This window comes from Marmota flaviventris, chromosome 3 (genome assembly GCF_047511675.1).
Source record: "Marmota flaviventris isolate mMarFla1 chromosome 3, mMarFla1.hap1, whole genome shotgun sequence".
NCBI lineage: Eukaryota > Metazoa > Chordata > Mammalia > Rodentia > Sciuridae > Marmota > Marmota flaviventris.
In genome coordinates this window covers 178,310,672-178,323,816 of record NC_092500.1, presented here as the reverse complement: position 1 = coordinate 178,323,816, position 13,145 = coordinate 178,310,672, and the positions used below count along the sequence as shown (strand labels likewise).

At 59.2% G+C, this 13,145-nt stretch overlaps 1 protein-coding gene across 1 annotated transcript in view; it reads left to right on the top strand.

Annotated features, from left to right (window-relative positions):
* Positions 1 to 13,145, top strand: part of Dlgap2 (DLG associated protein 2) — a 589,656-nt gene that overhangs the window by 463,698 nt on the left and 112,813 nt on the right. The window contains exon 5 of the mRNA XM_071610646.1: positions 7,029 to 7,094. Within this exon, the coding sequence (XP_071466747.1) occupies positions 7,029 to 7,094 (66 nt within the window). The remainder of the gene's footprint in view (positions 1 to 7,028; positions 7,095 to 13,145) is intronic.

The window sequence follows — 13,145 nt, the reverse complement described above, 5'->3', positions numbered from 1 at the left end:
AGGCTGGAGGCTCATCAGTGCCATTGTCTTGCCAAGCACAGATGAGCCCTCAATCTAGGAACCTTCAGTCCTGTCATCAGAGCAGCAGCCATGTGCCCTCGAGAATGCAGAGAACCAGGCCCTGGGACACGGCCTCCCGGACCTGGCGGATGACTCAGCACACGGAGCCCCCAAGGGTCCTGGGCTGGGTGCCCCGGAGCATGGCCCATGGGCCTGTCCTGGGCCAGCCCCACCCCAGGGGCTGCAGCAAGGACCTCACTGGCTGCAGCCTAGGCTGTAGACAGAGCGGCGGGGATGCCTGTCCACTGCCCACCTGCTCTCCCCACCCTCAGGGTCACTGTCTATGAGCCCAGGTGCAGCACACAGGAGATAGACAAGGAGAAGAACACCTGAGATAGCCAGGGGCAGTGGCAGGCGTCGGAGCGAGGCAGGAAGGACTCAAAGGTGAGCTCAGGCACACTCGCAGGTAGGACGGAGGCCTTGGCTGAGCCTCAGCCGAGAGGGCGGAAGGTGCGGCTCTCAGGACGGACTGGAGCACTGTCGTGCCCTGCAGGGACGTGCCAGGAGCCAGGAGGGCTGTGTGGGCTCCACCAGGGCCCACAGAGGGCAGGAAAGCTGAGCAGGCAGGGGCACCAGGAGGGGGTGCCGTGGAGCCAGAGGTCAGAGGCCCAAGCTGGAGCCAAGGCCACACCGGAGGTCACGGCGGCCTCTCCTCCCCTCTGGCCTTGCGAGATGCCTCTGAGGGCCAGGCCAGATCCCCCTGGAGGCTGAAATGGAAGGCGGGTGGGAGGCCATGGCCTTTGGTGATGGTCAGAGTCTGTCACCTCTTTCTGGAGCAAAGTCTCAGGCTCCTGTCCAGTGGGAGGCGCAGACATGGCACCAGAGAACACCTGCAGCAGTGAGAGCAGGTGGCCAGCTGCAGAACCCAGGGCCAGGCTGGGGACAGGCCCCTCCTGGGGTTCTGCAGAGAAGCCCAGAGGGCTCTGCTCATCTCCTCCAGAGCAGCCTCTAGTCTCTGTCCAGCAGCTTAGGGTTCTGTTCAGAAGTCCTTGGAGGAAAGGGAGGTGCTACAGGAGACGCAGCCAGGAAGCACCACTCTGTGGGACTGTGGGCAAGTCCTGTCCCCCGAGGGCCTGCTACCCAGTGAGATGCGAGGGTCTGTGGGTGCTGGGTCTCACACGTTCAGAGACTGAGATCCACGGACACCAAGGGCCACAGCCGAGTAGCCGGTTTATTAAAGTGATAGACAGAAGCGGAGCCCCCACGGCAAGAGGGTCCCAAGGGCTGTTGTCTAGGGGTTAGTGATAAGGGTAGAGGGAGTTGGTGGCCGGAAGAGCATGGGCCAGGGACGTTAAAAACAGCAGGTCTCGTGTCCACCTGTCCAGTCAGGGTGTGCATCCCACCCAGCTTCACCTCGGGGTTCGGGGGCACGCCTGCAGTGGTGTCCGGAGCCAAGCTGTCTGCTCCATGAGTGCACTCCTGGGGGGACAGGTCCCTCAGCCCTGTGTGCCTGACACCTCTGTGTCCTGTTCTTCCAGGGCACAGTGCCTTCCCCACCATTCCCACAGGGAGATGCGAGCAAGCCCGAGTGACACAGATTTAAAAAGTGACAGAGAGAAAGGGCAGCAGACTGTGGGGGCCAGGAGGAGCCACAGCCCTGAGCACCCCCATCCACTCCGATGCCCTCCAGAGATGCAGAGAATGAGGGGGCTGCCCGGCCCACAGTCTCCTAGGCAGTGGCTCAGGACCCCCACCTGCCCCCAGAGCAGCCCAGGAGACGGCACTGCTCTGTCCACAGAGGGCAAGGCAACTCCGGCTTCCGTGAAAGTCTCACTCTCCTGGAAGTGGCCCACTGGCCACTCTGCTGTCACTCTCTTCTGCCTCTCTATGGGAGATTTTCTCTCTGACCTCCATCAGTGCCCAGAGGCCTATCGGGGAAGGCCAGTGCTGGGCTGCACTGCAGGACTGGCTCACACAGCAGAGGAGAGCATGGGGTCTGGGCCAGCCGGGGAAGCCGAGGCTGGGTGCCCTCAGATGGACAGCTCCGCTTCTCTGGTCCTCACTGTCAATAGTTGGTGAAACACCACCTGGTCCCTGGTTGGGAGGTGGGTTTGAGGAAGTGCCATGCTTCCTCCTCTGGGACGCACAGGCTCTCCCCCTTCAGGGCAGTGAGTAGCTTTAAGTCTGAAGTAACTCATCCCATGACCTGTGGACAAGCAGTCCTGTGGGCCAAGATGGTGCCTGCCCAGGGCTCAGAGCTGCAGAGCAGTCAGCTCGGCCTTGGCAACCCAGGGTCCGGGCCAGCAGGGAGCCATTGACCTGAGGCAGGCAGCGGACTCCAGAGAAACTGAAGTGCAGCCCGGGCCGGGGTCAGGTGCGATGGCTTGCCTGGGGGGCAGGTCCCACACTGAACACCCCTCCTCGCAAGTCACCCAGGCACCGTGTCAGTGAGGGCACTGCACCTGGAGGGTGGGTGCTGACTGTGGGAGGAGGCCTCCTTCCAGCCCACCCACAAGTGCATAGCAGGCTCCCAGGGTGGAGCTTGAGGGAGCACAGCATCAAATTCTGTATATAAGAAGATACGTCATGGAGTGGACTCAGCCAGAAAGCACTGAGAGAGCGAGTCAGGAAGAGGACTCCGGCAGGAGCCGAGGCGGTAAAAGACGGCTTCTGCACTGCAGCCGGAGCTCCTTAGAGGCGCTCGGAAGAGTAAGGGACCATTTCCAGGACTGTTCAGTCTGAGGCACTTTTCTATTTCTGTTAAGCAAGTGTGACGGGAGTCTGAGCAGGGTGTTGCCTGGAGGCCCATTAATGCCGCAGCTGATTCATGTCCCAGTCGCCATCGCCAGCACCTCCTGGCTGAGCCGCTCAGTGGGACGGTGGGAAAAGGAGCTGGGCTCAGGCTCACAGCGACAGCCTGGGAGGGCATCGAGAGCAGGGGTGAGGAGGAGGGTGAGGAGCAGGGTGAGGAGGAGGGTGAGGAGCAGGGTGAGGAGGAGGGTGAGGAGGAGGGTGAGGAGGAGGGGTGAGGAGGGTGAGGAGGAGGGGTGAGGAGGAGGGTGAGGAGGAGGGTGAGGAAGAGGGTGAGGAGGAGGGTGAGGAGGAGGGTGAGGGCAGGGTGAGGAGGAGGGTGAGGAGCAGGGTGAGGAGGAGGGTGAGGAGGAGGGGTGAGGAGGAGGGTGAGGAGGAGGGGTGAGGAGGAGGGTGAGGAGGAGGGTGAGGAAGAGGGTGAGGAGGAGGGTGAGGGCAGGGTGAGGAGGAGGGTGAGGAGCAGGGTGAGGAGGAGGGTGAGGAGGAGGGTGAGGAGGAGGGTGAGGAGGAGAGGTGAGGAGGAGGGTGAGGAGCTGGGGTGAGGAGGGTGAGGAGGAGGGTGAGGAGGAGGGTGAGGAGCAGGGTGAGGAGGAGGGTGAGGAGGAGGGGTGAGGAGGAGGGTGAGGAGGAGGGTGAGGAGGAGGGTGAGGAGCTGGGGTGAGGAGGGTGAGGAGGAGGGTGAGGAGGAGGGTGAGGAGCAGGGTGAGGAGGAGGGTGAGGAGGAGGGTGAGGAGGAGGGTGAGGAGGAGGGTGAGGAGGAGGGTGAGGAGCTGGGGTGAGGAGGGTGAGGAGGAGGGTGAGGAGGAGGGTGAGGAGCAGGGTGAGGAGGAGGGTGAGGAGGAGGGTGAGGAGGAGGGTGAGGAGGGTGAGGAGGAGGGTGAGGAGGAGGGTGAGGAGGACGGGTGAGGAGGAGGGGTGAGGAGGAGGGTGAGGAGGAGGGTGAGGAGCAGGGTGAGGAGGAGGGTGAGGAGGAGGGTGAGGAGGAGGGGTGAGGAGGAGGGTGAGGAGGAGGGTGAGGAGGGTGAGGAGGAGGGTGAGGAGGACGGGTGAGGAGGAGGGGTGAGGAGGAGGGTGAGGAGGAGGGTGAGGAGCAGGGTGAGGAGGAGGGTGAGGAGGAGGGTGAGGAGGAGGGTGAGGAGGAGGGTGAGGAGGAGGGGTGAGGAGGAGGGTGAGGAGGAGGGTGAGGAGGAGGGTAAGGAACAGGGTGAGGAACAGGGTGAGGAGGAGGGTGAGGAGGAGGGTGAGGAACAGGATGAGGAACAGGGTGAGGAGGAGGGGTGAGGAGGAGGGGTGAGGAGGAGGGTGAGGAGGACGGGTGAGGAGGAGGGGTGAGGAGGAGGGTGAGGAACAGGGTGAGGAGGAGGGTGAGGAGGAGGGTGAGGAGGAGGGTGAGGAGGAGGGTGAGGAGCAGGGTGAGGAGGAGGGTGAGGAGCAGGGTGAGGAGGAGGGTGAGGAGGAGGGTGAGGAGGGTGAGGAGGAGGGCTGAGGAGGAGGGTGAGGAGGAGGGTGAGGAGGAGGGTGAGGAGTGTGAGGAGGAGGGTGAGGAGGAGGGTGAGGAGGAGGGGGAGGAGGGGGAGGAGGAGGGGGAGGAGGAGGGTGAGGAGCAGGGTGAGGAGGAGGGTGAGGAGCAGGGTGAGGAGGAGGGTGAGGAGGGTGAGGAGGAGGGTGAGGAGGAGGGTGAGGAGGAGGGGTGAGGAGGACGGTGAGGAGGAGGGTGAGCAACAGGGTGAGGAGGAGGGGGAGGAGGAGGGGGAGGAGGAGGGTGAGGAGCAGGGTGAGGAGGAGGGTGAGGAGGAGGGTGAGGAGCAGGGTGAGGAGGAGGGTGAGGAGGAGGGTGAGGAGGAGGGGTGAGGAGGAGGGTGAGGAGCACCCTGTGTCCCTGTACACAGCAGTCTCATGTAGATGGCACTCTCTTTTGTGACATGATCAGCCAGTGGTTCCCGGGATAGCAGGCAGCAGAAGAGAGATGTGCCCTATGAGCGAGTGCCCTCATGTCTTCTGACCTCAGGGGGCCGACTGGGGCCCCCGGCGTCAGCAGAGAGGACGTGGAATCTGCGAGCCTCACGTGTCCCTTGGTGTGGCCCGCTCAGCGCATTCCTCAGGCGCATGGTGAATCCCCAGCAGTGGAAGCCGAGGTGCGAGGAGCACCCGGATAGCGGGGGCCCGCTGAGCAGGGCCTGCCTGGCACGATTCTGGGCAGGGGTGGGTGGGTGGTGCACATACAGAATCAGGCTGGAGTACAGGACTTGTTGGACAGGAAGGTACCAACGCGCACCCCGAGCAGCACCAAAGGCCGGCGCCATCGATGCCCAGACCTGAGCCTGGTACAGCTCCACAGTTGGAAGGTCCTGTGTGAGTGAGGCTGCGCCTCGCCTTGTGTTCCCGATCTGACGAGCAGCGAGGTGAACCGTGCAGCCAGCTTTCTTCCAGAAAGACTTAGGGGTGACTTCCATACCCTCCCACCGTCAGCCCTGGGTGCTGCTCCCGGATGTTGGTGTGCTCCTCCTGTACACCGAGCTCTGTGGGCCTGTGGCCCATGCCTTGGCTGTGCCCACCGTCTGCCCAGCTTCTGCATGTCGAGTGCTCTCATGGTTGAACAATGGGTCGTGTTCTCATGGTTCAAACCCTGTGAGTCCAAGCCCACACTTGTTTGTCTAAGTGTGTTCCAGGGAGTGAGAGAGACTGAGGCTAGGGACTTGTTTCTTGGGTCACCCCTGAATCCTATCCTAACCCGTCAGCCTGCACCTGTTTCTAGGGTGACACAGTGACTAGGTTCCATGAACTACTGAAGTCCACAGGCCTGTTGCGTTTTGAAACAAGTGAAGACAGGCCACTGCTGGGTTAATATGCTTGGTGTGGTCACTGGGATGACAGCTTTGCAGCGGCCAGCTCATCAGCAGGAAACGCAGACCGAGCAAGTGCTGTGACCCTGCTGGAGTGGGCCAGCCGTGGGCTAGACAAGCAGAACAGGCTGTCCTAAGATCCGTGACAACTCAGACCTGAGCTCTTTAAGTCAGTGCCTGGGAGGTCAGGAGCCCACCATGTCCCCGGGAGCCCGGGCACCTTCCTCAGTGCCTCTGCAGCCAGTCCGCCACATACCCCCCTCCTGACAGCAAATTCTGACAGGCTGGTTCAGAGGGTGACAGCAGACTGACCAGGCTTTGCCACCGTGTACTGCCATGGTCCTGCACAGACCTGTGTGTGGCCAACACTCTGACCCTGAGGCCCACAGGTGTGGGGCACCTCAGAGCCACCAGTGAGAGCTGGAGGCCCACAGGATGGCCACACCTGGGCGCACGTGTGTGTGCACAGGTACTTGTGTGTGCGCAGAGGCTTTCATCTGGACACATCCCATGTGCATTTATACAAGTGTCACGTGTGTCATGTTGCTGGAAGGCACCCTTCCTAGAACCCTGCTCCCGATGAGCACTGTGTGCCTGACTGTTGTCATGGCAGGAAGCCCCGGTGTCACCCCGCCCAGATGGCCCATGGCCCTGGGAGGACAGTGCCTGGTTATCCAGGCAGAGCCCAGGGCAAGGCCACAGCTGACCCTGAGCCCGGCTTCCCAGGGGCTAGCGGGATAAAGCGCCACTCGGCTCCCTGCATCTCTGCAGCCCCAGCTGTGCAGGGGACAGTGCCATGTGGCCCAGGCTGTCCCAGGCACAGGACGGCAAAGCTGTGAACAATGAAAGCGCACGACCCGAGGGGCTCCCAGTGGAAAGTGAAGGTGCAGCTTTGGGCACATTGACCAGGGTGGCCCAGTGTGAGGCCGCGCAGCAGTGACTTCGGCTCTGCCCGTGGAGGACCAGGAGGCAGACAGAGCTTTGTGGACGGTGGGGGTATTTCCCACCAGACCCACCTGGCTGGAAGGAGCCAGGAGGGTGGGACAGGGCCAAGTCCCTGCAGCCGTCCCGATGCTGATGAGGCCCCGGAGCCCAGGGCTCAGCCACAGGGAAGCCGAGGGCCACTTCACCAGCCGCCTGAGCTCCTGCCTGTGGGGGCGGGCCATGTCCTTTATCAGCAGGTTTTTACAAAAAGTGGTGGTGGGTCCCAAGGTTATTGGCACAAGATGCTGGGCTCTGAACAGTGGCCCTGGAGGAAAACAAGTGTCTCATTTGGGTGAGCCACGTGGGTGGTGAAGAGCTTTGCAGCTGCGCGTGCACAATGAAGCCACATCAGAGCCATAGTAAAGTGTGACTTTGTTTCTCTCTTTGCAGAGGAAGAAGGAGGAGACCTGGTCCAGCCGGGCCTCAGCTTCCCAGGGCCAGCGGAGGAAGACCTAGGTAGAGTACAGACGCCGGCGCTGTTCACACTGGGACCACACAGCGCCTGCACGCTGCAGCACACCCGTCAGTGGGACCTTCCCCCCGAAAGTGTTATGCGAGTTTGCCTTAGAGATGGTCCTAGTAGGAGCTAAATTAATGGTGCCAAGTTTTTTTTTATTTCAAAAATAGTTGTTCGAACACCTTGCAGGAGTTCTTGGAGAGAGAAGGTCGTCCCAGGCCCTGGAGGCAGAGGGAGCTGTCGTGGGAGGAGAAGTGTGGCCCTCCACGCAGGAGCAGCTCTCCTCCCCTCCTGTGATGGGCACCTGCTGTCAGAGGGCCCTAGCACGGCACTGTCCCACCCAGCTCTGTTATTGGGGGCAGCAGTCCTGTCCTCGCCTCCACACACACACTGGTCTGCAGGCTGCCTCCAGAGGAGGCTAGGAAGGCTTCACCAGGGCTGGTCATGCATTCCCTTCTGGGGCCCCAGACACACAGGGGCTGGTGCCGGGTGACCATCAGTCTCCTGACTTGGAGTTGTGCACAGGTGAAAAGGGGCAAAGGCTTATGCTAGAGGCGTGGAATGTGGATCAACCCAGAAAGGAAACCCTATGGTGGCTCTGGGTTCTTGACCTCCATAGTGCAGCTGCTCAGAAGCCTGCAGGTCCGCTGTGTCCTTTCCTGGCCCCTGATAGCCAAGGCTGTTGCTGCCCAAGGGCCAGGTCAGGGGTGCTCAGTTCAACTTTGAATCTGAGCTCTTCCTGGTTTGTTTCAGACCTCCAGTCACTGGATCTGCTGCTGGTTTGAGTGGTGCCGAGTTGCAGTGAGAACCGAAGGCTCTCTTTCTGTAAAGCCAGGGTGCTTTGTAAAGAAAACCACAGCCCCAAAACGTTTTCTTCTCGATTTAAAGTATGAGGACAGGTGGTGTTGGAAAACACAGCAGCACCTTCCCCCGGAGAACCAGTATGAAATATCTGGCCTGACACCCCAAGCAGGCCTTTCTCCCTGGAAATATGAATGTGTCAGAGTCTCCCTTCCTTCTGAGCTGAGTTACATCCATTGAGCTGAAGGACCATGCTGTCCACCTCTCACCCCTGCAGGACACTTGGGCTGCACCACTTACCAGCTGCTATGGAGGGAGCTACAGTAGACATGCGCTTTCTTCTCTTGGGAAAACTAGAAGTACTTTGGCCTCCTGTTAGAGAGAGTGACAGCCATTGTATTTGAGTGGTCATGTACCTCTTTATGTCCCTCAGCATTACTCTCCACAGTGACTGTGGCTCCAGGCAGGCCTCAGACTCCCAAGAGAGCATGGAGACACTTTGACTTTTGTTAACTGAGGTGTGGGTACACTTATGTCATTGTGTTTGGTGATGGAAAGAGTTATGTGCAGGAGAGGCGGTGATGCTGCTCATCTCTGTGTCTGTTTAGATGAGGGAGCTGCAGAGCAGGAGGGGACATGCAGAGCAGGAGGGGACATGCAGAGGAGGAGGGGAGCATGCAGAGGAGGAGGGGACATGGAGAGCAGGAGGGGACATGCAGAGGAGGAGGGGAGCATGCAGAGCAGGAGGGGACATGCAGGGTAGGAGGGGACATGCAGGGTAGGAGGGGACATGCAGAGCAGCCCTGGAGCATGCAGAGGAGGAGGGGACATGCAGAGCAGGAGGGGAGCATGCAGAGGAGGAGGGGACATGGAGAGCAGGAGGGGACATGCAGAGGAGGAGGGGACATGCAGAGCAGGAGGGGACATGCAGGGTAGGAGGGGACATGGAGAGCAGGAGGGGACATGCAGGGTAGGAGGGGAGCATGCAGAGCAGGAGGGGACATGCAGAGCAGGAGAGGAGCATGCAGAGCAGGAGGGGACATGGAGAGCAGGAGGGGACATGCAGAGGAGGAGGGGACATGCAGAGCAGGAGGGGACATGCAGGGCAGGAGGGGACATGCAGAGCAGGAGCGGACATGCAGGGCAGGAGGGGACATGCAGGGTAGGAGGGGACATGCAGAGCAGGAGGGGACATGCAGGGTAGGAGGGGACATGCAGGGTAGGAGGGGACATGCAGAGCAGGAGGGGACATGCAGAGGAGGAGGGGACATGGAGAGCAGGAGGGGACATGCAGAGGAGGAGGGGACATGGAGAGCAGGAGGGGACATGGAGAGCAGGAGGGGACATGCAGGGTAGGAGGGGACATGCAGGGTAGGAGGGGACATGCAGAGCAGGAGGGGACATGCAGGGTAGGAGAGGAGCATGCAGAGCAGGAGGGGACATGCAGGGTAGGAGGGGACATGCAGAGCAGGAGGGGACATGCAGGGTAGGAGAGGAGCATGCAGAGCAGGAGGGGACATGCAGGGTAGGAGGGGACATGCAGGGTAGGAGGGGACATGCAGAGCAGGAGGGGACATGCAGGGTAGGAGGGGACATGCAGAGCAGGAGGGGACATGCAGAGGAGGAGGGGACATAGAGAGCAGGAGGGGACATGCAGAGGAGGAGGGGACATAGAGAGCAGGAGGGGACATGCAGAGGAGGAGGGGACATGGAGAGCAGGAGGGGACATGGAGAGCAGGAGGGGACATGCAGAGGAGGAGGGGACATGGAGAGCAGGAGGGGACATAGAGAGCAGGAGGGGACATGCAGAGCAGGAGGGGACATGCAGGGCAGGAGGGGACATGCAGAGCAGGAGGGGACATGCAGGGTAGGAGGGGACATGCAGAGGAGGAGAGGACATGGAGAGCAGGAGAGGACATGCAGAGCAGGAGGGGACATGCAGAGGAGGAGGGGACATGGAGAGGAGGAGGGGACATGGAGAGCAGGAGGGGACATACAGGGTAGGAGGGGCATGGAGTGCAGGAGGGGACATGCAGGGTAGGAGGGGCATGGAGAGCAGAGGGCATGGAGAGTGGTGGGCAGGGTGCACCTAGATTCTAATTCTCCAGTCCACTTGGAGGCTTGGTGATCACGTCCTGGGGAAGAGGGTGGTCCGCAGGTTTGTTTTTGGTGCAATGGCCTCTCAGGCCACGTGCTGTGCTCTGGCGGAAGGGCAGTGGGAGGGTGTGGAGGACCAAGTCTTGCATAGAAGGTGCATATGAGTTGGTAGATCTCCCAGGAGAGGGGGTTTGCTGAGCTCGTACCTGGGGCCTGGATGAATCCTTCAGTGTGTCTGTGGTCACATGAAGTGACAGTGAGGGATGAGGCCAGGCTGAAGGAGTCAGAATGTCACACTGCTTGTTGTGCAGGCCAGAGGTAAGGAGCAAAGCTGCTTGTTACAGTGGCCAGGTATGAAACATGAAATTTGCTTTTCTACCTGTTTATGCATGCTGTTCAGTGGCACTGAGGACACTCACACGCTGTGCGGTGGTCATTCCCATCAACCCTCAGAACTCCTTTATGAACTGAGATGTCCCCCTGAACACCACTTCGTCCCCGGCCCCTAGCACCCCATCCCACCTTCTGTGCTTTGCATTTGGGGACTCCAGGAACCTCATATGAGTGGAGTCACAGCTCGTCTTTGGTGACGGGCTTGTATCACTCAGCACAGTACCCCAAGTTTACCTCAGGTGGTAGCGTGTGTTGGAACCCCCTTCCTTTCAGGCTGTAGTACACTCTGTTGTGTGGATGGGCCACACTCCGCTCGTCCCCAGGTCCATCATGGTGCTCAGATTGCTCCCACAAATTAGCTCCTCTTGGAGAGTTGCCGTGCGCCTGGCCCGCCCTCTCCGCTGTCTGCGTGCTGTCTGTGGGTGTGTATTCAGAGTGGAATTCTGCACTGATGGCACACCTGTGCTCACTTGTTGGAGGACATCCACACTGTTGAGCAACAAAGGTGTTTGAGTCAGCTTTTTCGCTGCTATGACTAAAAGATCTGAACAATGTTAGGGGAAAGGTTCATTTAGAGGCTCACAATGTCAGAGGTCTCGGTCCGTAGACAGCCAGGTCCTTCCTCGGGGCTCTGGGCGAGGCAGGACATCATGGTGGAAGAGTGTGGCAGAGGGAGGCAGCTCACATGAGGATCAGGAAGCAGAGAGAGGCTCCACTTCCCGATGCAAATATACGTCCCATAGCCCCACCCCCAATGAGCCCCCTCCTCCAGCCACACCCTCCTGCCTCCAGTTACCACCCAGTTAATCCCCATGAAGGACTGGTTCATGACTATGTTAAGGCTGTAACCCAATCGTTTCTCCTCCAGACATTCTTCATTGTCTCACATGTGAGCTTCTGGGGGACACCTCACATCCAAACCAGAACAGAAGGTATTCAGCCATCTGTCCCCAGCGTCTGGCTGCAGGTGTGGCAGAAGGAGCAGCCAGATTCCAGAAGCTCTGGAAGAGATCTGAGGGTTTGGTGACCACTGGCCTCAGGAGCCTCCAGCCACCCTGGTTTTCCTGGGTGAAGCAGGAATGAAGGCGGGGATCCTGGCTGGCCAGGGAGAAGGCCAGGGGTCCGCTCTGGGGACAGGAGGGGTGCGAGCCCGGCACGGACAGGAGCTGCCTTTGAGGCCGCTCACTAAGTGTCAGACCCAGCCTGTCCTGCTTCAGCGGGTCTCACGTGGGAGCGCCAGCAGTACCAAGACCCACACCCCCGCTGTGCACCTGTGGGTGGCACTGGGGCCTTGCCACCTCTGTACCTTGCCTACCTGACTCTTCTCCCCTGTTTTAGTGGGGAAATGCTTTTCATTCGCTCGTGGTTTTTCTGGCTTTAGTAAGTCACAGCTGATAAGTAAAAGTCGTGCACACTTGCAGCGCACAAGGAGAAGCTTTTATATCTGTCCACGTGGCAGGGTGGTCCAGGCAAGCCCGTGAACCCCTCGGCTCACGAGCTTGTTTTCCTTTCTGGGGTGAGAGTTGAAGGTCAGCTCCCAGCAGCTTTCCAGCGAACAGTGCATTGTTATCAGCTGCAATCACCAATTCACAGGAGGTGGCTTCAACGTTCCCCTTCCAACCGAGGTTGTGACCCACACTTTGACCCACATCTGCCCACTGCATCCCTGGCCCTGTCCCCACCCTTCTGCTCTCAATTTCTGAGGTCAATGTTCTTAGGTTTCACATGTAAGTAAGCCCCTGGGAGGGACAATTCTCTCCACGCCTGGGTTATCTCGTTGGTACGATGCCCTCCAGGTTTACTGGTCTTGCCACAAATGCCAGGATTTCATTTATTGTGGCTGAATAATGCTCCATCTTGTGTGCGCCCAGGGTCCCTTGTGCACTCCTCTGGCTGAGCCCTGCTCTGTGAGCCTGCAGCACCTACTTCACACCCTGGTCTCCTTTCCTTTGAGCACAAACACAGCCGTGGGGCAGCTGGGTCACCACTCTGTGGTTCTGATGGGCACCAGGGGTGGAAACCTGATCTGCAAAGTACAACAGGGAAATTAATTTAAAAGAAAGAATGAAAAAGGGGAAGGATGGAGGAAGAGGGGAGGAGAGAGAGAAGTCAGAGTCCTATTTCTGATGTTGTAACTAATCAGGAGTAAAAAGCATGATTCTGTTTTTTTCCAAATGGTATTTTCCACTTTTCACATCTCTAAGTTGGGAGGGTTAACCAAGTCTCATGCTCATGGGGCTATAATTCTACTAGGCCAAATTAAAGATATGGTCTTGGTGCTGTGAGAGCAAATGATCATCATTCCCAAAACACTGCAGGGCGCTGTCAGCGTCGTCCAAGCTGGGGCCATAAAGCAATAGGTGGCACTTGTTTGGGGGCCCATGACAAGCACCAGGCCTTCTCTCAACGGTCCTTGCAGGCTCCAGGGCCAGATGAGGGGCAGCGACTGCAGGCCCCAGGGTTCTCTCCAGGGCAGCTGCGTTAGCAAAGCCATCTTTTCAGAAAGCAGGACTCTCGCCCCCGCCATATTGCTATCACTTCATTTTAAGAGCACATGCATTCTCTGAAGCTCATGAAATGTAGAGCAGGAACATAATTTTATCATTAGGAAAATGGCCCTGAAATTTAGGGAAATACAGAAGCTTTCTATAAAATTAATCTAAAGTCAGGGATAAAAGAAACTAATGCTACACCATTCAAAAAGACCACAATGGAGTAGAAAACCCAACTCTACCCAGAAAAGCCACTTCCAGGGGAGA